The sequence below is a fragment of the Ostrinia nubilalis genome, chromosome 1 (assembly GCF_963855985.1).
Source record: "Ostrinia nubilalis chromosome 1, ilOstNubi1.1, whole genome shotgun sequence".
Taxonomy (NCBI): Eukaryota; Metazoa; Arthropoda; class Insecta; order Lepidoptera; family Crambidae; genus Ostrinia; species Ostrinia nubilalis.
In genome coordinates, this window is record NC_087088.1 from 1511089 (window position 1) to 1537865 (window position 26777).

General features: G+C 43.6%; 4 protein-coding genes across 4 annotated transcripts in view; 2 read left to right on the top strand and 2 right to left on the bottom strand.

Moving 5' to 3' along the window:
- The window catches only part of LOC135078091 (solute carrier organic anion transporter family member 4A1-like), a 46669-nt gene extending 38869 nt beyond the window's left edge, over positions 1 to 7800 (top strand). The window contains exons 6-12 of the mRNA XM_063972702.1: positions 312 to 433; positions 1045 to 1293; positions 1671 to 1764; positions 2600 to 2811; positions 3722 to 3863; positions 4417 to 4599; positions 5072 to 7800. Of these exons, the coding sequence (XP_063828772.1) occupies positions 312 to 433; positions 1045 to 1293; positions 1671 to 1764; positions 2600 to 2811; positions 3722 to 3863; positions 4417 to 4599; positions 5072 to 5339 (1270 nt within the window). The 3' untranslated portion in view covers positions 5340 to 7800. The remainder of the gene's footprint in view (positions 1 to 311; positions 434 to 1044; positions 1294 to 1670; positions 1765 to 2599; positions 2812 to 3721; positions 3864 to 4416; positions 4600 to 5071) is intronic.
- Positions 7801 to 7875: 75 nt separating this feature from the next.
- LOC135077909 (vacuolar protein-sorting-associated protein 25) lies at positions 7876 to 10664 on the bottom strand. The gene is made up of 3 exons (XM_063972475.1): positions 10523 to 10664; positions 8752 to 9116; positions 7876 to 8435 (listed from the first exon to the last, which is right to left on the bottom strand). The coding sequence occupies exons 1-3, from the start codon at positions 10570 to 10572 to the stop codon at positions 8323 to 8325; spliced, it is 528 nt and encodes a 175-aa protein (XP_063828545.1). The 5' UTR covers positions 10573 to 10664; the 3' UTR covers positions 7876 to 8322.
- A 521-nt stretch (positions 10665 to 11185) lies between these two features.
- On the top strand, positions 11186 to 13504 carry LOC135074789 (NEDD8-conjugating enzyme UBE2F-like). The gene is made up of 3 exons (XM_063969173.1): positions 11186 to 11619; positions 11848 to 12009; positions 12161 to 13504. Exons 1-3 carry the CDS (start codon positions 11344 to 11346, stop codon positions 12278 to 12280), a joined length of 558 nt encoding a protein of 185 aa, XP_063825243.1. The 5' UTR covers positions 11186 to 11343; the 3' UTR covers positions 12281 to 13504.
- Positions 13505 to 13591: 87 nt separating this feature from the next.
- Positions 13592 to 26777, bottom strand: part of LOC135076957 (obscurin) — a 155442-nt gene continuing 142256 nt past the window's right edge. Inside the window, exons 60-65 of the mRNA XM_063971487.1 lie at positions 22173 to 22353; positions 21341 to 21639; positions 20296 to 21005; positions 18942 to 19123; positions 18270 to 18419; positions 13592 to 14346 (exon numbers count right to left, since the gene is read on the bottom strand). Coding sequence (XP_063827557.1) covers positions 14197 to 14346; positions 18270 to 18419; positions 18942 to 19123; positions 20296 to 21005; positions 21341 to 21639; positions 22173 to 22353 — 1672 coding nt within the window. The 3' untranslated portion in view covers positions 13592 to 14196. The remainder of the gene's footprint in view (positions 14347 to 18269; positions 18420 to 18941; positions 19124 to 20295; positions 21006 to 21340; positions 21640 to 22172; positions 22354 to 26777) is intronic.

Sequence of the window (26777 nt, forward strand, 5' to 3'; positions counted from 1 at the left end):
TAGGTACGCAACGGCTCATCAAGGGTGCATAGGTACTGCATACTGTAGCAATTTGCTGAGTAAGTAAGTATTATAGGGCCAGGATTTGATTATTTAAAGCATAATAACTAACTCCTTAAGCAAAGGGTGACAGAGGCGATCTCTAGGTCAACGTTAAGGCTAATACTTTCTTAGATGGTTGTGAAATCTATGTGAAGCAGGTAGATAGTCTCTTACCTACTATGAAATAAAAATTGTTTTCTTTTACGTTTCACGAATAGGAGGGCATGAAAAACAACCCTTGCAATTAAAATGTTCTCCGTTATATTCAGGTTGGGAATCACTCCGGCGAGCTCGGTGTGGATTGGTGCGTGGTGGGTGGGATTCATCCTATCAGCCGTGTTGTGCCTCATCGTCGCTGTCCCACTGCTGGCCTTCCCTTATGAGCTGCCAGGTAACTCTACCATACTCGCTATCGGACCTTTATCGTGATCGATTGTAGTGACTTTTGTGCAATGAGAACAAGTTCGAGTGTATTAGTGGACAGTACCTCTAGCACGAAACACTTTCACTTCGAATCGTTTGTGTATTATTATCGCCATCAAAAGGTTTAGTACGCCCCTGTGAACGTGACGTAAACGTAGCACGAAAGTAGTTTTGACAATGAAGATCGTCACTTTATCGTTGAATTCGAAGGCTGGATATCGAATTTTGTCAAATACGCAAACGATTCGAAGGCAAAAGTTTTTCGTGCTGGAGGTACAGTGGTAACAGTATCAAACGTATTACGAGGGTAGACAGGTTTGTCGTTCGATAAACACCTACCTACTTAAATGTGAAGTAGGTATATGAGAGCTCATTATGCGAAAACATGTAAATGGTGTATAGTTTCTTAAGCAGTGGTTATTAATCTGTTATTTTCCGAACGTGAGTTTCACTGTATGTTTTCCGAACAAAATAAAATAAAATAAAAAATAAAATAAATTCTTAGAAAATATTAAAAAAAAATTGCCGCCTTCAAAAATGACTGTTTGTAGCGAAGATCTGAGTAAATACTACTTGCAGGTGCCGACGAAATCCGAGCGTCAAAAGTTTCCGAAGCGCACGAGGGCGCGGCGTCCAAGTCAGCGGCTTTTAGCGCTCTCCACGAGCTGCCGCGCGCCGCTGCAGCGCTGCTGCGGAACCCCACGTTCCTGTTCCTGAACTTGGCCGGTGCCAGCGAGGGCATGCTCATATCGGGCTTCGCTGCGTTCCTGCCTAAGCTTATTGAGAACCAGTTCGCGGTTAGCGCTTCTGAAGCGGCGCTTCTTTTAGGTAAGTAGGTACTTAGATGAGTAGATAGGTCTTTTAGAATCTTTTATTTTACATGCCCTGAAGTCAAGAAATTTAATAAACTAACCATTTTTTTGGTTCGGTAATTTAGGTTTCAAAAGCTCTTTTTCATTTGATTTCAGTACCTTCGTTTTTGGAACTTCTCACGTTCTAGCTTTCTTTCTGGTGAAGCAAGCCTCATCCAGTTACAATTACTTACTTATTAACATTCACTTTTACTTAATATTATTGCTGGCTGCTAAGAAACTGCTCTTTGATTATAAAGTATGATGATGCGATTCGAATTTCGGGCCGATCAAGCTCGGCTCTTATGGCTTCTGAAATCCTGGGGAGGTAAAACCATAAACAAAACTTTCCAGGAGTAATAACAGTGCCAGCGGGCGGCGGCGGCACGTTCGCGGGCGGCTGGCTGGTGAAGCGCTGGCGGCTGTCGTGTGCCGGCATCATCCGGCTGTGCGTAGCGGCCACCGTCATCGCCGCCGTCTTCACCGTCAGCTTCGTGCTAACATGCGACGACTACCCCTTTGCGGGCGTTACGGTGCGGTACAACTCTCCTGCTGTGCCGGGGTGAGTGGCGTCAGTGGATAGGTAATGAAGTTTGGTACTTAGGTCTTTGAAAATAAAACCCATTAGACAAAGATGGAACAGTCTCATAAACAGACTGTGTGGTGACCAGTGACCACTGTCATCACCGCCGCCTTCACCGTCAGCTTCGTGCTCACGTGCGACGAATACCCCTTTGCGGGCGTTACGGTGCGGTACAAATCTCCTGCTGTGCCGGGGTGAGTACCGGATAATGGAGATTGGTATTTAGGACTTTGGAAATAGGACCCATTATACAAAGATGGAACAGCCTTATAATCATCAGACTATGTGTAGCGGCCACCGTCATCGCCGCCGCCTTCACCGTCAGCTTCGTCCTCAAGTGGGACGACTACCCCTTTGCTGGCGTTACCGTGCGGTACAATTCGCCTGCTGAGCCGGGGTGAGTGGGCTCGCTAGATGAAGAAGTTTGGGTATCCAGGCTGTGCGATTACACAGACGCTGCAGGATTTGTAATAAAACCTTGCCTTGACCCTCAATTGTTAAGTTTTGCGATGCGGTACATGGGAACAAGAAGTGGAGAAATAAGTGCCGTTTAATTCCTGGAGCGGCCTGTCTCTCTCTGTGTTTCCGAACTCTTATAACCATAAGACCTTCAAGGTATGGTAAACAGCCATCTTCTGAGCAATCTCGATCCATCATAGATCCAATTTACACCTGTTCTTAAATGCTACTTAACTTCCAGCGGCGACCGGCTTTCCGCCAGCTGCAACTCAGGCTGCGGCTGCGCCGATTCCCGCTACGCGCCGGTGTGCGGTGCCGACGGCGTCGTGTACTACTCGGCCTGCCACGCCGGCTGTCACGAGCGAACGCTGGCCGGCACCGCGCAGCTGTTTCGACGCTGCGACTGTATAGCACCGCTCAACGGGACACTGCCCACTTACAAACTTGATGGAGGTAGGTGGAGAAGGATGCATTGTCCACAGCAGGTGTGCTTTGCAGACGACTCCGAAGAGTTCTCTCTTTAGACGCCCGCTACGGACGGCGTCGTGTATTACTCGGCCTGCCACGCCGGCTGTCACGAGCGAACGCTGGCCGGCACCGCGCAGCTGTTCCGACGCTGCGACTGCATTGCGCCGATAAACGGAACGCTGCCCACTTACAAGCTTGATGGAGGTGAGAAGAGATGGATGTTTTGTCCACAGCAGGTGCATTGCAGACGATTCTAAAGTTATCTTAAGGCACCCGCTACGCGTGCCGTGTGGTGACGGCAGAGTAGAATACATTTGTCACCAACCCCTACTCTTCCCGCGGGTGTCTTAAGAGGCGACTTAGGGACTACACATCAAACAGAGAATGGGCAGCAGCGCTCTCTGAAAAACATCAATCTTTTAAACTGCGATCTCCAACCCGCCTGCCAAGCGTGGAGATTATGGCAAAACCCTCCACTATAGTGGAGGAGGCTCATAGTCCAGCAGTGGACTGTAAAGGGCTGTTGATGATGACCCGCTACGCGCCGGTGTGCGACGAGGACGATTTTTCTACCGCCCTAGTCAAAGTATCGTTCGAATCAATTCGTAAGTAAATTGACTCATAATAATTGACCATGAAATCTGAAGCGAAGCGGAATTAAGATTGTGACGTTGTTAATTACTTACAGACTTTGTCAAGGGGGATCTTACTTTAGAAGTGCAGTCTAAGTATTTGACAGAGTCCTCGGCATTCAATCGACCACGTGCTCTTGATCAGCGGCACGCAAGTAGGTGTAGGTGAGTCCTGTAAATAAAGCGCCGTGTCTTTCGGTTATAATTGTTTTCTGCACACAAAATAAGCGCCATTGCAATTTTAATAGAGTCGTTTGTTGCAGCGAACTCGTCGACGTCGTACGAAGCCATCAACAGCCCGTGCAGCACTGACTGCCCGTACCTGTGGCTGTTCGTGTTCCTGTCCTTCTGCGTCATGCTGTTCACCTTCCTCGCCACCATGCCCGCGCTCTCCGCTACTTTGAGGTTGGTTCTCTTCAGAAAACGTAGCATTTTCTCTGTGCTGTCTTTCTGATATGTCGTTACAATCCATTCAAACCAAAGGTCTAGTCTTATCATCATCAGGTCACTTAGTCTCCACTGCAGGAGCACGACCCTCTAATTTACCAGAGGCAAATGGAGTATTTGGCCTACACTCCCCACCCTGGCCAGACGAGTTGGAGAGGCAGGTTAGAAGGTCTAGTCTAGACACGATAATAGGCTGTTCTGACATATTTTTCCATGGAAGAGTAGATAGAGAAGAGAGAGAGAGAGAGAAACAGACGAAACATCAGAGTCGAAAATATTACTCGCCCTACTAACTACTCCTTCACGTCACGACTGACGATAAAAAGAAGTTTCATAGAATTTTGACACTTTTGCAAGCTAAGAAATCTTCAATCACCATCATTATCAGGTCTCCCCTTCAGGAGAATAACCTTCTCTAATTTACCAGAAAAAAATGTTGGCTTTGGCTTACACTCCCCACACTAGCCTACGAGTTGGGGCATCTTCCAATCCTTTTAAACTTCTCTTCCAGATGCGTGCGGGAAGACCAGCGCTCGTTCGCGCTGGGCATCCAGTGGATCAAGGTGCGTCTGCTGGGCACCATCCCCGCGCCGCTGCTGTTCGGCTTCCTCATCGACCTGTCGTGCTCGCTGTGGGACCAGGCCTGCGGCGCCACCGGCGCCTGCCTGCTGTATGACAACGTCAATATGAGCAGGTAATGTTAGCCCCCCTATCTGAAGGTCTAGTCCTTGCGCTGGGTAAGGTGAAGTAAAATCTTCCTCACTGGCAAGGGGACCAGGCCTACGGCGCCACTGGTGCCTGCTGTATGATAATGTCAATATGAGCGAGCAGGTAATGTTAGAACTCCATTTGAAGAATTATCCATTTTGCGCTTGGTGCAGTCCAGTGTACCAAAGGGTGCCTCATCGACCTATAGCAGGAGGCTCAGTCCTGCGGCGCGTGCTAGGTATAGTGAACCCTCAGATCATACTATGATCTGAGAGTGAACCAGAGTTAATTACGTAGGTACAACGTGTCGATCTCACTGTATGACCAGGCCTGCGGCACGACTAACTTTATGGGCTTTTCGTGATCGTAACTGACGATTATCGCTTTGTCTTCAAATATGACTGGGGGATATAACTAAACTAATTCATCTTGATTTACTTATTATTATTAATTTTCAGATACATGTTGGCTCTGGCGCTAATCGGGAAGCTCTGCTCCGTTCTCTTCTTCTTCCTTGCGTGGTGGTTCTACCGCCCGCCTGGCGGCAAGAGCGGCAACGCCATTGTACCGTCTGTGGACCTCGTGGTCCGCGGCGAGAAGACCAACGGCAACGTCGGCAACGTTCCGAACGGGACCAACGTCGTGAACGGCAACGGCGTTGCCAACGGGAACGTCACTAGCAACGGGTATTGTAACGCAGCTTTAGAGTGTAGCGAACATCTATAAGTATGTAGATTATGTGACCGTAATGCTTTTGATGGTGACTGGAATACTACTGAGATGTGATACCTACTCAATTACTATATAGTAATTGAGTAGGTATCACATCTCAGTAGCTGGTGTGATTGGTGATCGAAAAAGCTTTCTCTTACGTTTTCGGAAGAATGCTCAGCCAGCATCTTGTACCTAACAGTTGGAGCTTCTTACTATTTAGCGGATGGAAGACATAAATTACCAATCATATCAAATACGAGAAAAGGTTTATAAATTGTTGGATACTGAGTACCTACCTCGTGGTAACTTAGTACGTAAATTACATCAAATCACTTATACAAATTGACCGATAAAATAGAAGAACACTGCCAGAGACGTTAAACCTTAATACCTACTTGGGTATTTAGCTTTTATACTAAAGTTATATTGAAACACAATCTTTTTCTATAAATACATAAAACATTCTGATGTATTATTTATCTTCTGTGTATCGTCGTAATATTATTTCCGTTCTTGTTATTTATTTAAAAACTTTATTTTAAACTTTCTTAAAATTATTATTCTTGAGAATTTCCATCTCGAAATTATTTATATTTATTTAGATCTAAAGCGTGTGTAAATAAAATTAATTATTTTTAATGAATAAAATATCGAGGCAAGCAACTAATAAAAGTACACGATATTGTATGTAGCTACTACACAATTATTATTAATAATTATTAGTTTAATTATCAAATGTAATTAATCATTCCAAATCATTATTTCTGTTGTAATGTTATCTGTGATGTTGTTAGACTAGAGTAAGCTAATAGATAGGACGTCTTAATAATTAGTATAGGTTGCGATAGCATTTTATACGTAGAAATGTCTGCTACTTAGGTATATTTTGTGCTTACTTAACTCAAGTTTTATAATCATATAAGTAAGAGGTATAATATCAATTAAATGTCCCCCAATTTGATGCTGTTCAAGCCATTTACAAGTTATATTTTTAAGTACATATTTATTTATTCCATTTTAATAATACTGAGGGATAAAAGTTGCAGACATTGCTATTGTTTTAAGAATGTAAAAGATACCTAGTTGTCAAATAGAGTACAATTTGTAACATTTCGGCAATTTTATTAAAACTAAGGGTTTTTAAGTGTAATTAATGTTTAAAACTTTCGTGGATACAACTTCAATAGGCCCTAGCTAGAGTACTGATTTGCTTGTTACAAATTTAGCATGACAAACGTCGTCATCTAGCAGGGGAAATACCGAGTAGGGATTTATCTACTGTCATTTTACAAACTCCACATAAGTAGGTTGTTCTTGTGTCCACGAACGTGTTAACTTTAGCATCACATAACTAACTAGGCCTAAGGTATGTACACTGTGTACAGAGTTTTTAACTTATTTGTTGAGTGTCAATAGTTGTTAAAGGTGTATTTTGGTTCAAGACTGATTGTTTATTATTGTAGTGTAGATTTAAAAATATACAAATGTGGTGTGGGGTGTGTCAGAGTTATTCCTTTTTTTGTAAAGTAGATATCTATATCCTTTGTCTACCTAGTAACATGATTGTTTTTAAAATATCGTGGCACACCTTAGACAAATACAATTGGAAAAAGCTCATAGCATGAAAACTCAAACTGAAAAACTAATAACTTTGAAGTTGTGACACGCTGCATAAGCGATAGGTTTCCGTACGTTTACCAAGCTTGGTATTTTGAATGGACGAAATCGCTTTGAGATATAAGTGCGCAAATACTGATTCTTGTCGATTTATAAATATATCCTTAATTTTCAACTAATATGAATGTATGGTGGTGGTTCGTAAAGTACGGAAACCTAGAAGTAAGTACAAGTGTGTCTCGAAACATAATAGATACATAAACAAAACAAACGTGTATAGTTATAGTTTCGAACTGAATTGGTAATGCAAACAAAGACGTTTGAGGCTACAATCCTAAGTGGATATTATAATTTGATGTAGGTATAATAAAATAGATAAGTCAATGGTTGTATTAGTAAATGAAAAGTGTAAAGGTATGAACTTAAGCAAGTGTTAGATGATAAAAAATAATGTTTCTAATACTATTTAACCTGAACAAAAAGCACACAAATACAGAAATAACTTACATATAATTTCATGGTACAGTATGTAAAACAGCATGTAAAAATATCAATAAAGTCTTTAATGGTAGGTTGGTTTGCTGTGACTGTACTTAGTTTTATAAATATGTAAGTTTAAAATATTCCTTAGCTGCAACTAATGTTTCTTCAAAGTGGAATATGAGGAAAAGAAGAATCTACCAACATTGAGAGTGCCGCCGAAATGATCTTTGAATATTAAAAATACACCATTTTGGAGTTGTAATGTTTTTAGATTTTCTAATGTAATTTATACTAATAGATGTATTTGAAGTGATCCATTTTGTAATTGTACAATTTTACACGGATTGATTGAAATAAAAATTTCCAATTTTAACCTTTGATGATTCCTTGATATCCCACAATATTGAACATGTGTAAAAATTGGTATGTATTGAAATAAAAGACTGTATAAAAAATATGAGGCAATATATTCCAACATTAAAATAGCTATAACTTAACAAAATGCATTCAACATTTTCATATAGAAAATAAAATGTACTTACAATATTAATCGATTCACCCCCTTTTTCTGAGCTCCACCACGAAAATTATCAGCTTTTAGTTAGCGCCATCTAGCGGTATATCAATGAATTAGATACTTAGTACAATGAATTATAGAAATTCCTGTTGTGTTATTACTTTTTAATCATTCTCTGAATAGGCAATGGACATAATCCATACAGCCTAGTATTTCATGATTGGGTTGATATGGGTTTAAGAAAAATGTATAAAACAGAAATCGCGGGTAGGTCGTAACTCTGAGGCACCCGCGTTTTATCCTCTGATAATGCTTTAAAAACTGTTAATTTTGCGTCGAAGTCAGTAACCGGGGGTAGGAACACTATCTAACAGTCGCTCAGAAGAACTTCACACCTTGGTTTTCATCAAATTCTATCAGTTCACATTTGCCTTTCAGTTCTAGTGTTTTTAGTGCCTTCACAAGTACGTTCATGTCTAGACCGTGGAACTCTGGAAAAGACAACCAAAATGTAAGTACTAACATAATTACAAACAGAAACAACAGATTTTGATACTTTATTCAATTTTACAAGCTAAATTAGGCAGGTCTGCACTACCTTAATATCTTTTTAAAGAGTATTATCTGAAAAATGATATTTTATGGTGCGTCCAGACTGGGCGAATGGGCTCGCGCGGCAAACTCAATATCCTGCTCACTCAAGAGCAGTGTGAGCAGGATGACAAGAGTGCCGCGCGAGCACATTCGCCCAGTGTGGACGCACCATAACAAACATGCATTGATGGTAGAATTTATTTGTTATTATACCTTCATCAGTAGTGTTGTCTCCTTCCCTCAATTCAAATAAAGTACAAACAGAATTGTTCATTCCATTATTGCAGGCCCAGTTGTACACCATGTTGCCCCATTCATCCAGCGAATGCCAGTATATTTCCCATATAGTTTTACTTTTATCTATAGGCGCTGCCTTTCCCGTCTTAACCATGTCATCTAAAACAGTCAGAATGGCTTCTTGTGATAACTTTCTATTTATAGATGTATTATTGAATAAAGGGCTATTCTGTGACTCCCTTATGTCTATAGTGGACTGTTTTGTTTCCTTCAAGTAGTCTATTATCAACTGTTCCCACGCTTCTAATTGCTTTGCTCTCGTTTCTGAATGTGGCTGGATTCTGTAAAGATAGAGAAGGTGATAAATAAAATTTCCATTTCTTTTCTATATTGTCATTTCTGTTCAGTATATACCAGTAGGTACTTGAGAGATTTTGCAGTTGAAGAAGCCCATGATTGAATACTTACAATCTTCTGTTCCATTACTGTTCAATTTCCCTAAAACTCTTGTAGAGCTCAAAGAACATCTTTTCATTTTTCTTTCTTTTCATCAGAGTTTTAGTTGATTTTGGTTCTAAATCGGTCACAGCAATTCTGTAGGATGCTTTGTTACCTCCAATATTTATAATTGGCAACCCTTTAGTGACATCAAATGTAAAGCTGATCATGATGGAACAGTCTTTGGCGATGGCAGATATCATTGCCAAGTGCAGAGGGTGACCAGCAGTGAAAAATGTTTCTCTAGCCTTCTCTGAGCTTAGATCTACTTTCTCTGAGTCCAAATAATTCAATATCTCAGACACATAATCAGTGTTTTCTTGGAATGATTCATTGTCAACTTTATACTTTTCTGATAGCTTTTGAATGTGGAGTAATTTGTATAAGAAACTATCACTAGGTAGTTCATGACCTTCAGTGCATTTTTCATTTTTATATCTGATTGATGACATTTCCTTTGGGATTTCCATAGTGATTACATCCTCATTACTACTGAGTAAAATTGCTATCACAAAGTCAATGAACAAATGGGTTGAGTTGCTAAAGGGCAAAATATCTTTTATGATCTCATCAAAATCTTTGACTGATGATGTTTCATTAAAAACTAGAACTTCATTTCTAAAGAGTTTAAAATTGTTCTGGGGGTTGTCCATTAGGCTTAAAAGGGCAAATTTCATTCTCTCTTTGTTTCCCGAGAATAGATCTAAAGGACAATATTCACTAATATTATCTATTTGTCCCTTGTTCAATTTTACATACTGCTTTAAACAATAGAAACATTTTGATGAATTCTTCAAAGTGGAAGGTATGAAGCCTTCTTTAGGTTTAATCTCTATGCAGTAGTTTGAGACACATTGTGGGCCAATTATTAATAAATTAGGAGCTCTAATGGCATAGCAGCTTATGTTTGATTTATTCTTTCTATGTATTGGCCTAACATCCTCCAAACGTTTTAATAAATGTATTAGATCATTCTCAGAGATCTCAATGATGTCATACCTGACATGCTCATGGATAGTTAGTAATGGAATCATTACTTTGTTTACAAATTCAGTGGAATTTGTTACACATTTCAAACTTGTAGTTTCTCTTTCTTCTTTGATGAGTCGAAGGACGTATTTTGAAGATTCTATTTTGATGACAATGTGAGCATTCCCTTCGTTGATATATTTCCATGATTTACCCAGAAGACTCATTTTGTAATCACAAATAGTACGAAATTGTAGCAAGTAAGACAAAAATTACTTACGTAAAGAACGGTGGGAAATTATACTGCCAAGGCCACGATATTTCTGCCATTTTTATTTGTTATGATAATATCAAATAATTATATTTTCACTTTTATTTCGCTGCCACAAAAGAAAGAAATTCACGAAAACTCCCAGCCCAGCTGATTCAGATTCTTGATAAGTCAAATGTCAATGTCAACATAGATAGACGTTGGACAGTTGGCAGAATTGATGTTTGTAGTCTATGGACTAGGGTAGGATACAGGTATAGATGACCCACGCTGAACTGTCCCGCCAAACTCAATGACAGGGGGGCGCTACCATCGTTCAACTATATGGTTTCCAACATGGCAAAAATCTGAACCAGCGATCCGGTATTGACGGTGGCGCCCCACTGTCAATGTCATCGACAGGACAGTCCAGTATTTTGGAACTATAGCAGTAAATCGTGGGCGTTTTTTTATATGGGGTTTTAATTTCACTTATCCTTCCCCTACTAAAGCTGCTGGTATCGAATGCTTCATTTATGGATCACGGAATATGATACGCATCAAGTAAAACATGATGAATCCTAAGTGATGCCGAATGTGATCGAATCGCTGACTCGCTGTACGTTATTGTTCGATTTTGTACCGCTACCACATCCCTAACAACCAGCTGTCCTGTCACTTGTCAGTCGTGACATCTGTGGTGACATAGGATATTTCGCATTTTGCTTGCAAAAAACTGGCAAAAATATTTTTTGTACTTTGTTTTGTAAAACTAATTTCAAGAAATCATTGTAGTTGTCACACTTGATATGTTTCAAATTTATCCTAGTTTTTAATATTTAAGTTACACCATGATTACGCTTAATAGAAAATTGAAAAAAGATGTTGAGCCCCCGATCACGAATGGTATAACTGTGGAGTCCGTGAAAAGAATCTCCGTGAGGGACAAACTGCTGGTGAAGGAGGTGCAGGAGATGAATGAGAACCTGCCGGCGACGTGTTCTGTCCACTTTGAGGACCACAACGTTCTTAGTGAATTCATTCTGAACGTGTGCCCAGACGAAGGCTACTGGCAGGGGGGCAAGTTTAAATTTAGTGTGTTCGTCACCGAAGACTATAATATGGCGGTAAGTGCGATACTTTTGAAATATCCCAATCATGAATGAAGCTATAAAATTGATGTGGAAGTTAGAAGACTTCCTATTTAATTTGTTAGTAATATTAGTTGTTGTTGCAGCTAATTGTGGCTATTAATTACCTACTGACCTTAATTAAATTGTGTTTTGAATGTTGAAATTCTTGGTACTTCTTTTGTATTTTTATTGTTATTATCAAGTTCTCTGTCTCTCTTTTAGCCTCCAAAAGTAAAATGTCTGACAAGACTGTGGCACCCGAACATAAATGTTGATGGTGACATCTGCCTATCATTGCTCCGACAGACTTCCATTGACGAGCACGGCTGGGCGCCCACACGCCGATTGAAGGATGTGGTTTGGGGACTTAACTCTCTATTTACTGTAAGTGAGCTTGTACTGTTGTAACATAGGATTAATGTAGACTTCTAGATTCATTACTTTATAGCCTAAAGTTTGTCTTATTTATGTTTATAATAAAATAACTTTTGTATTTGTTTTTGATACTGATAGATTTGTCAATGTTTTGTTCCAGGATCTCTTAAATTTCGAAGACCCTTTGAACATAGAAGCAGCAGAAATGTACAAGAAGAACAAAACTGAGTTCCAAGCGAAAGTTCAAGAGTACATCGCGGTCTCCAAGGGTAAAAGATGAAACTGGCTAAAGCTGGCTCACTCGCTACCTTTCTATCTCATTAGGAAACTTTATACATACTTCATTCTTATCAACTTGTTTGTATTACACCATTTAGCACAAGAATAATGATGCTAATGTTGTTTTCGTGTTTGCCAAAAATAAACTGAGGAAATATTGCATTGTTGAGCACATATTTTAAGAGTTTATGGCATATTATTTTCCTGGTGACAAAACTAATAAAGTATCTAGGTAGCATTTAATTATTTTGGAGACAATTTTAGGTGTTTTGTCAACCATTAAATTGAAAAAGAGTACTCTAAATACTAATTGCTTATTTTTTAAAATTTAATGTTGTTACTGAAACAAAAACTTGATTAGCTACTAATGCATTATTTTTGGTACCCACTTAAATTCTTTTTCTATCTCTTATTTATGTATTATTTTGTCGCCGGGTTAAATGCATGCCTTTAAATACATGTATTATAATATATTCTTCACATTTCCACACTATAATAATTATTGGAACAATTCTAACTTCACTTCTGTATCTATGAACTAGAATTTTGTGCAAACATGAAATTAAACAATAAGTTTCAAAATGTTCGTTAATAAAATTGTTGGGAATATTATAGCTAAAAGTTAACTAATGCTGAGTGGTTTAATATTTGTAGATAAATATAATAAATACTCCAAAATGGTGATATGTACATTTATCTGTTTTTGGTGTATTTTTCTATTGATGAATTAATCTTGTCATTATTTAAGGAACTTTCCATTATTATAAATAATTAATAGATATTAGTTTTACCTTGTATTTTGAATGATCAAGATATTTAGTGTTTTGGCATAGTCAACATGTATTTTTTATTGAGATAGCAGTAGCCATTAATTTTTTATAGTTCTTTCTTATCATAATAACATACAAGGTGTCAATAGATAAGTATTTAATTTGAAATACCTGTAAAGATATTGGATTTTCATGCATTACATATAATGTGACTATTTTATAAAAAGTTTGCTTTGAAACTTACTATGTGAGCTAAATGTGTTGATAGTTGCTCAATTCTTCACTTCATCATTTTGATATTATGTTCGTAAAATGTTGTTGTATGTTTAAATAAATTAATAAAAATACACCAAAAACTAATCAACACATAACAACTGTGAACAGATTGCAATAATTTAAATGAATTTTAATGTAATATGTTTATTGCTGTAACATAATAGTGAATTTTTACTACAGATCTGGGTTTTATTTCCTAATTTATAAATGGTTTTTTGGTAGTAGCACAGGTAGTAGTTACAAGAGTAATAAAATAAAACAAAATATCAAATAATGCCCTTTATTAAGTTCTTTAATACTGGAGCATCAAGTATTCCAATTAGTATAAATAGTAAAAATTTGTATACAATAGTAATAAATAGCTTAACAATAACAAAAGTTTCGTAACAAAATTTCATTATGACTAGAATTTCGTTTTGTGTAAAAATGTACATGAATTTAATGTAATGATAGAATGAATTAATGAGTTTAAAATTGGCAGATGATTGGACGTATATTTCACCTATATTCAGTTCTGAATGATTTATTTATAAAATCATAAGAACATATTGCTTTTAATTAGTAAATTATTTTAAGAATCATCTACTGTCAGAGGAGAAATACTTTCTTTAATTTTTTGTTTTCCAATATGATCTGCCAGAGAAAGATGAGTAATCTGCTTTCTTTTTTAAGCTACAAGCGTTTACTTAAATCTGCTTGAGACAGTCTCTTGAGTTCAGTTGGTGACTGCGACCGAGGGATGCATATATCCCAGTTGTTATGTCAGTGGAGCTATTAATGGCGTTTTCATCCCCATTCATATAAATAGCCAGAGATGGTTTGGTTTAAAATATTTTGGTCAAAGATATGTTGAGTGGCGGTGTGTGGAGTGTCAGTGGCTGGAGAAGTTTGTGAAGAGTTCCTCCTGGATGCTGTTGGAGCGCGTGAGGTGCCTGGGCGCCATCTTGCCGAAGGCGGCGGCGACGGAGTCCGCTTGTGACGCCACGGCCGCCTTCTGCTCGTGGTATTCGTCGGAGAATTCCTGGAAACAAAATAAGGTATTATTGTCGGTTCTATATTGGCTCACATAAAATTCTAAATCCTATTCTTTGTCTTACTACCGATTTGTGTTCATAATAATCTCTCTTCATAATTTTATTTTTCATACTTTTTTTATTCATACATTTTTATTACTACCATCGGAGCTCATAACAGTTAGTAATCATATTTTTTTTATCAATACTGTTACTACCAAGAAACATTTAAAATACATAATTTTTATTTTCAGATCTTTTTTCTTCATAACATTCATTGATCATATTGTTTTAATTAATAATGTTGTTACTAAGAACATACTTCAACTCATAATGTTGTTGTTCAGAATAATTTACTTTATAACAGACATCCTCGTATCTTTAAAAAAATCATATATAATCTAATAGAGTAGATAAGCATGCAGAGCATGCAGCATGAAAGCAAGCATGCAGCATGCATTGGTATCTCCTCGTCTCCGGCGCTGCGGGATGTGCAGCCCTTCCGCCCTTGCGTAACGAGGCTCATGCACCCACGCTTGCTTCCGCAGCTTCGGCTTTTTGGATCGCCATCGGCGCCTTCGGCGCCTCGGCGACCAGCCTCAGCCGCTCCAGCTCGCCCGGGCGCCTGAGCCTCGTTACAGCGGGCGAGGGCTGCCCTCCCTCCGCGCCTCCGGCTTTTAAATTACACTCTAGGGGTAGGGCAGACAAGACTACGTGGAGTCGGTTTTGCAGCGATTCGTTTCTGTCACGTTAGTTTTGTGGCACAAAATATTGCCTGTTTTGGACCATTTCAAATTAATTTAATGTTAAAATACGATTTAATACGAATATAGACATCATGATTTTCAATAATATGGATAAATACACTTATGAGTAATAAATTTATGAAAACAAATATTAGGATACATCACATTTATGAATATTATAGTTATTTATTCGAATGATTATGAGTTTCGATCATTAGTATAGAAAAATATATGAAAACAAATATTAGTAAAAACTAAGTGTATGATTAGTGATATTATGAATATCAATGATTATGTTTTTAAATAAGTAGGTTTTAAATTTTTTATGAGTAATGATCATTATGGTATCAAATTGTATGAGAAATATTTTCGGACCTCCAATGATAGGAATTGAAAAGTTATGTAAGAAAATGCGCTACCATTATTGTCATTATATTCTATAGTGTTGGGTAATCTATCTTCTTATTTTATTCAATATTTGTAAGAGAGTGGTTACGTACTACGCCCAAATCCGAGAAAATACGGTTCGGAGCAGTCGCAGAACTATTTGTATGGTATGTTACACACTTATAGATCATTCGATTTCTGTAATTAGTTTTCTAGATCCGTATTTTGAGAATTGTATCAGATCTAGTATGAATCCGTTCTAAGGGGGCGTGGCCTAGATCGGTAACTAAACTCGATAGGTGGCGGTAGCAGCAGTTAATTCTTGGGTGCAGTCCTGTTGTCCCCCCTGGTTGGCCCCCCTGGGGGAGCCAACAGGATTTCGAAATCCTGTTGTCTCCTAGATTACTAGATTTTTAATCAATGATTTGAGGACTGTTGTCCCCCCTGGCAAACATGATTTAAAAGCCATATATTATTTGTATAAAATATTTTTTTAAAATAACTGAAGTACTTGACTGAATGCCAAATTGCCAAACTGAATACCTCCTAACCGTTTGTTAAATAATAATTACTATTTTGATAACGAAAAAAATAAGATGTTGGTGCCGATACTGACACCTACAAACTTAAAATTTGGCAGGTAGGTTCCTTATAGAGTGTAGACATCTGCCAAAAACGGATTTTATTTAACTATTTATTTAAGGATATGAAATAATATGAAGGATATAATAGAATTTTACGAAATTTTAAAACGGATTCCACGCATACGAAGTCGCGGGCGGCCGCTTGTTGAATCACTGAGCAAGTGTAGAATATTATGATTAATTTAAAATTATGCAGTTTTAACGTCCTACCTACTAATATTATAAATGTCAAAGTTTGTGAGTATGGATGTTTCATACTCTCCACGTATTTAAAAACTACTAAACGGATTTTAGTAAACTTTAAAGAAGATAATATTTTTTATACATGAGAATAGCATACCTTTAACTTAGCTTTTGCCCACGGCTTTGTCTGCGTAAAATTTTGTCTGTCACAGAAAAAAATATAAGAGCGCCTTCCTGCTTAAAAAACTGGCATAAAAACTATCCCACGTCCTTTCCCGGGACTCAAAACTATCTCTTTACCAAATATTAAAATAGGTTCAATGGTTTAGGCGTGAATTCGTAACAGACAGACAGATAAAGTTTTTCGCATTTACTTAATATTATTTAGTAGGGATAATTCATAAAGATTTTCGGATACCGGTACTGCCGATACCAACAACTTATATTTTTTTCGTTAACAAAATGTTAATTATTATTTGACATTCGTTTAGGTATTTAGTTTGGCAATAAGTATGACATTCAGTTAGGTACTCCATTTTCAGTTCATCTTAAAAGTTATAAAAATATATGGCTTCTAAATACTCAATGTTTGCCAGGGGGGGACAACAGTCCTCAAATCATTGATTGAAAATCCAGTCCTGTTGTCTCCCCTAGCCAGGGGGGACAACAGGATTTCGAAATCCTGTTGGCTCCCCCAGGTGGGCCAAGCAGGGGGGACAACAGGACTGCACCAATTCTTGTAGGTGGGTGGTCGTATTTACATGTTATAGTCTATCCAATATAGCTTGATTAGAATGACAGCTGCCATCAAAAGTAACGACATAACTTTGTAGTAGCGATCAATGAGAGCTAAATATTGGCGGACAAGAAATAATTCACGTCTGACCTACAAACAATATTTTCGACGACAGTGCTTCCAATAAAAATGTTAATTTCGTGTAAATGCAGCGTTAAATTACACCAATAAGTAGTAATTCGAAATTATAAAAATCAAGCTATAGTATTAACGACGTCTCTACAAGGTTATCTCGAGTTACAAAAATGTTAGTGTTGGGACATATCGACAAATGTCATATTAAATTAAAACTTATTGTTTAACATATTTAACAATTTTTTTTTCTAATTTTTTAACATATTTAAGTCAAGTTATACGTTTTTCTAAATGTTCACTATTCAAAACCAAAAAACATTTCATTCTTAAATTAATCAAACATCGAAAATCAATCACCAGTAATTTTTTGGGTATTCATAGCACCGTTGCTCTAGAAGAGATGCCCACCGCCCTCTAGCGAGAGGAAAAAACCACTGAAGAACACTGATGATAATGACTACGACTTAGGTTGTACACCCTTGACATGAATTTTAAATTTTACTGTCTTTAAATTTAAATCATAATTGTCATTTTTATGAATAAAAATATGAAGAACAATTGGGTGCATTTTTTTATATCATTTTTTCGAAAACTTATCGATACATCTATGTGAACCGTACGAAACATACACAGCACTAGTCACATTCGTTTGACAGCCGTCATTCTAATCAAGCTATATTGGATAGACTATAAAATCATTAGGTTTGTTCTAAACCAATATTTAGCGCCATCTATAAGCAACTGTTTGTAAAACGCCATCTATGGTTCTTCCTTTGTTACGGAAGTACCGGGAGACTCGTCAGGACGAACTAATTTATACAAAGAACCATAGATGGCGCTACACATGTCCGTGCTGCTTTTCATCGACAGGGTTGTACTCCTGCAGTGGAGACTATGGCCTGATGATGGCGATAAAGCGTACCTTAAATGGTCACCGCAAAATAACAGCGTCATGTTCTGGGTTTTATTTACCACTCCAGAGCATGACACATGCTGAGCGGTGGCCAATTTTGGTTCTAAGTTGTACTTGTTTTTTGTTATCTGTGTGTTATATTTTAAGTTGGAAGCAAATAAATGTTTTTCTTTCTTTCTTTCTTTACCTTCAATCTGTTCCCGAGGAAGACGGCGCGCTCTCGCTTCTTGTTCATGAAGTCGCTCTGCGTCAGCCAGCGGTGCTCGTAGCACTCCTCGGCCGTCGGCCGCTTGAGAGGAACCTTCTTGAACAGGAACATCAGGAACCGCGTAGCCTCCTGTACAGGGAAATGAGATTAGTTGACGTCACGAATGGAAAGAAAGACATTGTTTTTGTTAACTGACTATTAGAAGATTTAGCTGCAAATACTCTGAAGTTTTTGTGAGCCTCTCAATGATGTTAAAAGGATGCACTATTGCTGAAACAGGGATATCTAATACCACCTTCGACTTTCTTTCACCAATGGAAAAAAATGATACATCTAACTTAAAAAAAACATATTATTCTTCTATTTTTCAGTGGTGTGCGATAAAAAGTATCCGTACAGGATGTCCCAAAAACAGTGTCAAGCTGAAGCCCAGATGTACCCGAATCACCTCCATGGATTTTCCGCGCTTTTGATAGTTTTCGAGTTTTCTTTTATTACAATTTCTCTTCTCTCTAAACTTTAAAAAAATCATAACCCGATATAAAAAAATCGCGAAACATACACATACTTTCTCTAGGCTTCGACTTGACACTGTCTTTTGGGACATCCTGTATAAGGAACATGTTACGTCAATCAGATACTCCACTTTACCTGCGTGATCTCCTTGTAGAGGTGCTCGAAGCGGTACCGCACGAAGGAGATGTTCTGCTTGGTCTCGGCGTCGTCGGAGCCGCGGAAGGGCGCCACGCCCGAAAGCATGATGTATGTTAGGACGCCCAGCGACCAGATGTCCGTTTGAGGATACGCCGGCTCGTCGTTCACGATTTCAGGCGCTGCGTGGAAAGTAAGATGGTTATACCTATTGATGATTTTTTATAGTAAAACGAGAAATAGGCTAGATGACAAAATTTCAATTACTTCTAATTAGAAAATATTACTCTTTTTTTTTTTTTTTTTTTTTTGTTTAATGGCAACCAAACCTCTCTGGGAGGTTTATTTCTGCCAACGTCGAGTGAAAATTGACATAGTTATCAATAGAACGTGGGTGTTTCAGTCTTTTAGTTCTATGAGTTCTGAGTTTGTTCCGGCGTTTCTTCTCAGCACTTGCCATATGTTTGTCTCGAAGCGCTGGTAGGGCCCAAAAGATAAGGAGACATGTAAAGTGCCCCATAAGGGCTACCTTTTTCTTTTTTTATTATTTTCTATTGACGTTCATAAGTGCCACTTGTGGTCTAAACTGAATAAATATTTTTGATTTTGATTTTGATTTTATTGATTTTTCATGGATTCCGTGGAGTTAAGTAAGTTTTATTTCATAATTAAATAATAACAGTGCTACATCGAGTTGAAATGGCGCGATACGTCACGCTTGAGTAGAATTTTTACTCAAAAATAACGTCACGCGACATTTCAACTCAATATAATACTGTAAATATTCGATTATGGAAAAAATTAAAAAATATGAGTCTAATATTTTCTTATTATCTGTCTGACGGACTAAATAGAATTTTGATTTCATTACCCAGTCATCATCCCTATTATAATTACAGAGGTCGCGTAAATAAAATGCGGACGGAGGAATGACACTTGACAACATTGCAGCGTCATAAGCCGCGTATCCAATAGAGGCAGCCTCGGGTCGAGCGGCTGCCTCGTCCCACAAAACATGTGGCTCGGTCCGCTGCGACGAATTTGCCTCGCAACGAGTCGTACCTCAGGTTTTGGCAGCGTCTCCATTTGAGTAGCTGAGGTTCAAAAAGGCCGCTCGACTCGAGGCTGCCCGGTTGCCTCTAGTGGAGATCTGGTTATAGAATGAGCGTTGCGCGTAATGTTAAGTTACACTATTTATTCTGCGGAATACCTAGAAGTTTATTAGAGGTGAGGAAGGTATTTATTTATTTTAAATGCAAGCTGTGACGTCACACACTTTAAGTACATCATCTACTCAGCTCTAGTTTTAAAAATAATTACTTTTACAAAAAATATGAGGGAAATTGTCACATACCTTTGTAATCTAAATCTCCCACTTGTGGTACACTAGTTCCCAGCTTCGTGACCTTGTGCGCTGATCCGAAGTCCACCAATTTGACCTGGATCGACCTGACAGACGCCATGACAACGTTATCCGGCTGCAAGTCCAGGTGACAGTAGCCTCGCCAGTGCAGGTACTGAAGTCCGTCCAGGATTTGTGTGACGATGGTCGCTACCATCTGTTCCGTGTAGTCATGACGGCTGGATAAGTATGTCAAGACGTCAGCCCCTTGTAGTTTTTCCAAAATGAGCGCGGTAACAGGCGAGCCGGGCGCCTGGTAAGCGGCTAACAAGTTCGATATCCTCTCGTGCCTGAGCCTTCGTAGACATTCGAACTCCCTCTTGATCTGGACTTCGGTTTCTGGTCTGTTCTCCAGGATCTTGGATACGACGACGTTGTCGGTGGTCTTGTCTACGCCTTTGACGACGATGGAGAATTTGCCGCGCCATAATTCGGAGATGAAGCTGTAGCGTTCTGTGAAGGCATCCGAGGAGTCCCATTCTACAGGTTTCTCCTCAGTACTGTAGTCCAGACGTGGCCGTTGTTCGTCTAAAGATACTTCTTGTCCGGATTCCGTGATCTGCTGCAAGTGCTTCATGGCTTTGGTGACCTCGATCTTGGGCGCTCCAGATGCTTTGGTCTTGATCAGGTTTGTAGGGATGCCTTTGTCGCTCCAGCCGATCCTGTAGCATGAGAAAAATATTACTCTGTTAATTTGTTTTGAATTTGCAAAATAAATTACCTCCACGCTCCATCTAAAATAGAAAGACACGGGTCTTAACGAGACATTTAAAAGTGAGCTATATTATGTACTCACGGCTTGTGTCTTTCTATTTTACTTTGAAATGGAACGCGAAAGATTATTTCCATCTTTGTTCATTCAGGCCCCTGGCAATTTTTTTCAGTGGAAATCGCCCTGAAGCATCGCGAATAAGGTCCCGTGGCATTTTGCCAGCCCTGCCACCTATAGTTACAGACTTGTGAGTAATATTAACTTTAAATTGAATGTTATACTGACCTGTTCCTTGAGGATAGCCTGAACTGGTAGCTAGTGTCGGGTGTAAGGTCGCGTACTACAAAGAACTCGTGGTCGATGTTATTGGCGACGTCCTTCCATTCCACGCTGTCGCCGCGTTTGTACTGCAGTCCATAGCATAGCACCGGCGAGTTCCCATCGTATTTGGGCTGCTTCCAACGCAGTAAGACCTCAGTGTCGGATGTTTCAGTCGCTTGGGGACTATCGGGGGCGTTAGGCGTGGTTGCTTCGACGACTCGCGTGCGAGCTACGGTCTGTCCGCACTTGTTGCGCGCGACGGCCTTAAAGATAAAGATATTTATTTACATAAACATATGTGAAAACATATTACAGAACAATATGATTTTTTATCTTACAATTTGCAAAGAATAGGTTGTTACAGATAGTGCTTTAAATACATAGTGCTCTAATCTCCTAAAATAGGTACATTAACATGAAATTATTGTCCAGACATTCCTGAATACTGTAAAAGCAGGAATTGTCTAAGCTTTCTGGTCATTACTTTCACATGACCTTTTTTTACAAGTGTGTCAACATGTTTTACCAAGATATTGGCATGTGAATTATAATATGTCAAGTAAGAATATCAATAATACATTAATAATTTTTAAGTATTAATAAAAAACACTAACAATAAAGGCGAAAGTTTGTAAGTGTGTATCTTTATTATTTCTTCACGTCTAAACGGTTGGCGCGATTTTACAAAATTTGGTATGGAGTTAGCTGATACCCTGGATTAACACATAGGCTTCGTTATACCGCGGGTAACACCACGGGGCACAGCTAGTTGATAATAAAATGAAAATTGTATAACCTTGTAGAAGCCGACGTCGTGGTGCATCGCAGGTGAGAAACGCAATAAAGAGCGTCCTTCTTCATCCTCACTGATGGTGACGCGGGTTCCTTCGGCGAGCACCATGTCGTTCTTGAACCACTGCACGCTGGGCTTCGGGTCGCCCACGGCGTAGCACGATAGTTGAGCTGGTTCGCCCTCTCTGTAAAGATAAATATGATTAGTTTCATCCCTTAAGATCGCTTTAGATAGTTTCATACTATATGACAGCCGATGACTGCCTTCACATTATAAAAACCCCGCTGTCGCTCTAATGTGAAAGCGGTCGAGCGATCTAACCGAATCGCTATAGTAACATCCGTTTTAAGCTGCCTTGAGCCTCAATTGAAGTCAGAGTTCGACCTGTGTACTTTAGCGCAAAAATTCAACAGGTTAAACGGATGAATACATGTCGATTGGTATTACCTTTGGGTACGTAGTTCTGTTGACTGTGTACCTAGTTGCTGTGAATAACTTACGAGTACATGGTCTGTAGTGAGAATTAATAATATTATAAAGCTGTGTATCCACTAGTCACTAGAGGTAGCATTAGGCCGAGCGGCAGCCTTGCCCCGAGCGTCAAAATGTGTCTCGGTCCGCGGCGACGAAATTTGCCTCGCAACGAGTTTGGAGTGAAGGCTACGTACCGGAAAACGTAGCGTGGGACTACCACCCGCAAGTTGGACCGACGACCTGATAAAGGTAGCAGGAAGGCGCTGGATGCAGGCCGCTACCAACCGTGCGATGTGGAAGTCATTGGGGGAGGCCTATGTTCAGCAGTGGACGTCCTGTGGCTGAAATGATGATGAACGAGTCGTGCTTCAGACTGAAGCAGCTTCTTCATTTGAGCGGCCGCCTCTGGTGGAGATTCCCGAGCTCGTGCTCGGCGGCGGACGGTCGTGTGACGTCACCTGACGGGCAGCAGCTGCGGCCGCTCGCGGAAGAAGGGCGTCTGTCCGTCGCGCTTGGCGTCCATGAGCGCCTGGGCCTCTGCGTAGGAGTCGAGGCGCGTGCCGAGCTCGTGCTCGGCGGCGGACGGTCGTGTGACGTCACCTGACGGGCAGCAGCTGCGGCCGCTCGCGGAAGAAGGGCGTCTGTCCGTCGCGCTTGGCGTCCATGAGCGCCTGGGCCTCTGCGTAGGAGTCGAGGCGCGTGCCGAGCTCGTGCTCGGCGGCGGACGGTCGTGTGACGTCACCTGACGGGCAGCAGCTGCGGCCGCTCGCGGAAGAAGGGCGTCTGTCCGTCGCGCTTGGCGTCCATGAGCGCCTGGGCCTCTGCGTAGGAGTCGAGGCGCGTGCCGAGCTCGTGCTCGGCGGCGGACGGTCGTGTGACGTCACCTGACGGGCAGCAGCTGCGGCCGCTCGCGGAAGAAGGGCGTCTGTCCGTCGCGCTTGGCGTCCATGAGCGCCTGGGCCTCTGCGTAGGAGTCGAGGCGCGTGCCGAGCTCGTGCTCGGCGGCGGACGGTCGTGTGACGTCACCTGACGGGCAGCAGCTGCGGCCGCTCGCGGAAGAAGGGCGTCTGTCCGTCGCGCTTGGCGTCCATGAGCGCCTGGGCCTCTGCGTAGGAGTCGAGGCGCGTGCCGAGCTCGTGCTCGGCGGCGGACGGTCGTGTGACGTCACCTGACGGGCAGCAGCTGCGGCCGCTCGCGGAAGAAGGGCGTCTGTCCGTCGCGCTTGGCGTCCATGAGCGCCTGGGCCTCTGCGTAGGAGTCGAGGCGCGTGCCGAGCTCGTGCTCGGCGGCGGACGGTCGTGTGACGTCACCTGACGGGCAGCAGCTGCGGCCGCTCGCGGAAGAAGGGCGTCTGTCCGTCGCGCTTGGCGTCCATGAGCGCCTGGGCCTCTGCGTAGGAGTCGAGGCGCGTGCCGAGCTCGTGCTCGGCGGCGGACGGTCGTGTGACGTCACCTGACGGGCAGCAGCTGCGGCCGCTCGCGGAAGAAGGGCGTCTGTCCGTCGCGCTTGGCGTCCATGAGCGCCTGGGCCTCTGCGTAGGAGTCGAGGCGCGTGCCGAGCTCGTGCTCGGCGGCGGACGGTCGTGTGACGTCACCTGACGGGCAGCAGCTGCGGCCGCTCGCGGAAGAAGGGCGTCTGTCCGTCGCGCTTGGCGTCCATGAGCGCCTGGGCCTCTGCGTAGGAGTCGAGGCGCGTGCCGAGCTCGTGCTCGGCGGCGGACGGTCGTGTGACGTCACCTGACGGGCAGCAGCTGCGGCCGCTCGCGGAAGAAGGGCGTCTGTCCGTCGCGCTTGGCGTCCATGAGCGCCTGGGCCTCTGCGTAGGAGTCGAGGCGCGTGCCGAGCTCGTGCTCGGCGGCGGACGGTCGTGTGACGTCACCTGACGGGCAGCAGCTGCGGCCGCTCGCGGAAGAAGGGCGTCTGTCCGTCGCGCTTGGCGTCCATGAGCGCCTGGGCCTCTGCGTAGGAGTCGAGGCGCGTGCCGAGCTCGTGCTCGGCGGCGGACGGTCGTGTGACGTCACCTGACGGGCAGCAGCTGCGGCCGCTCGCGGAAGAAGGGCGTCTGTCCGTCGCGCTTGGCGTCCATGAGCGCCTGGGCCTCTGCGTAGGAGTCGAGGCGCGTGCCGAGCTCGTGCTCGGCGGCGGACGGTCGTGTGACGTCACCTGACGGGCAGCAGCTGCGGCCGCTCGCGGAAGAAGGGCGTCTGTCCGTCGCGCTTGGCGTCCATGAGCGCCTGGGCCTCTGCGTAGGAGTCGAGGCGCGTGCCGAGCTCGTGCTCGGCGGCGGACGGTCGTGTGACGTCACCTGACGGGCAGCAGCTGCGGCCGCTCGCGGAAGAAGGGCGTCTGTCCGTCGCGCTTGGCGTCCATGAGCGCCTGGGCCTCTGCGTAGGAGTCGAGGCGCGTGCCGAGCTCGTGCTCGGCGGCGGACGGTCGTGTGACGTCACCTGACGGGCAGCAGCTGCGGCCGCTCGCGGAAGAAGGGCGTCTGTCCGTCGCGCTTGGCGTCCATGAGCGCCTGGGCCTCTGCGTAGGAGTCGAGGCGCGTGCCGAGCTCGTGCTCGGCGGCGGACGGTCGTGTGACGTCACCTGACGGGCAGCAGCTGCGGCCGCTCGCGGAAGAAGGGCGTCTGTCCGTCGCGCTTGGCGTCCATGAGCGCCTGGGCCTCTGCGTAGGAGTCGAGGCGCGTGCCGAGCTCGTGCTCGGCGGCGGACGGTCGTGTGACGTCACCTGACGGGCAGCAGCTGCGGCCGCTCGCGGAAGAAGGGCGTCTGTCCGTCGCGCTTGGCGTCCATGAGCGCCTGGGCCTCTGCGTAGGAGTCGAGGCGCGTGCCGAGCTCGTGCTCGGCGGCGGACGGTCGTGTGACGTCACCTGACGGGCAGCAGCTGCGGCCGCTCGCGGAAGAAGGGCGTCTGTCCGTCGCGCTTGGCGTCCATGAGCGCCTGGGCCTCTGCGTAGGAGTCGAGGCGCGTGCCGAGCTCGTGCTCGGCGGCGGACGGTCGTGTGACGTCACCTGACGGGCAGCAGCTGCGGCCGCTCGCGGAAGAAGGGCGTCTGTCCGTCGCGCTTGGCGTCCATGAGCGCCTGGGCCTCTGCGTAGGAGTCGAGGCGCGTGCCGAGCTCGTGCTCGGCGGCGGACGGTCGTGTGACGTCACCTGACGGGCAGCAGCTGCGGCCGCTCGCGGAAGAAGGGCGTCTGTCCGTCGCGCTTGGCGTCCATGAGCGCCTGGGCCTCTGCGTAGGAGTCGAGGCGCGTGCCGAGCTCGTGCTCGGCGGCGGACGGTCGTGTGACGTCACCTGACGGGCAGCAGCTGCGGCCGCTCGCGGAAGAAGGGCGTCTGTCCGTCGCGCTTGGCGTCCATGAGCGCCTGGGCCTCTGCGTAGGAGTCGAGGCGCGTGCCGAGCTCGTGCTCGGCGGCGGACGGTCGTGTGACGTCACCTGACGGGCAGCAGCTGCGGCCGCTCGCGGAAGAAGGGCGTCTGTCCGTCGCGCTTGGCGTCCATGAGCGCCTGGGCCTCTGCGTAGGAGTCGAGGCGCGTGCCGAGCTCGTGCTCGGCGGCGGACGGTCGTGTGACGTCACCTGACGGGCAGCAGCTGCGGCCGCTCGCGGAAGAAGGGCGTCTGTCCGTCGCGCTTGGCGTCCATGAGCGCCTGGGCCTCTGCGTAGGAGTCGAGGCGCGTGCCGAGCTCGTGCTCGGCGGCGGACGGTCGTGTGACGTCACCTGACGGGCAGCAGCTGCGGCCGCTCGCGGAAGAAGGGCGTCTGTCCGTCGCGCTTGGCGTCCATGAGCGCCTGGGCCTCTGCGTAGGAGTCGAGGCGCGTGCCGAGCTCGTGCTCGGCGGCGGACGGTCGTGTGACGTCACCTGACGGGCAGCAGCTGCGGCCGCTCGCGGAAGAAGGGCGTCTGTCCGTCGCGCTTGGCGTCCATGAGCGCCTGGGCCTCTGCGTAGGAGTCGAGGCGCGTGCCGAGCTCGTGCTCGGCGGCGGACGGTCGTGTGACGTCACCTGACGGGCAGCAGCTGCGGCCGCTCGCGGAAGAAGGGCGTCTGTCCGTCGCGCTTGGCGTCCATGAGCGCCTGGGCCTCTGCGTAGGAGTCGAGGCGCGTGCCGAGCTCGTGCTCGGCGGCGGAC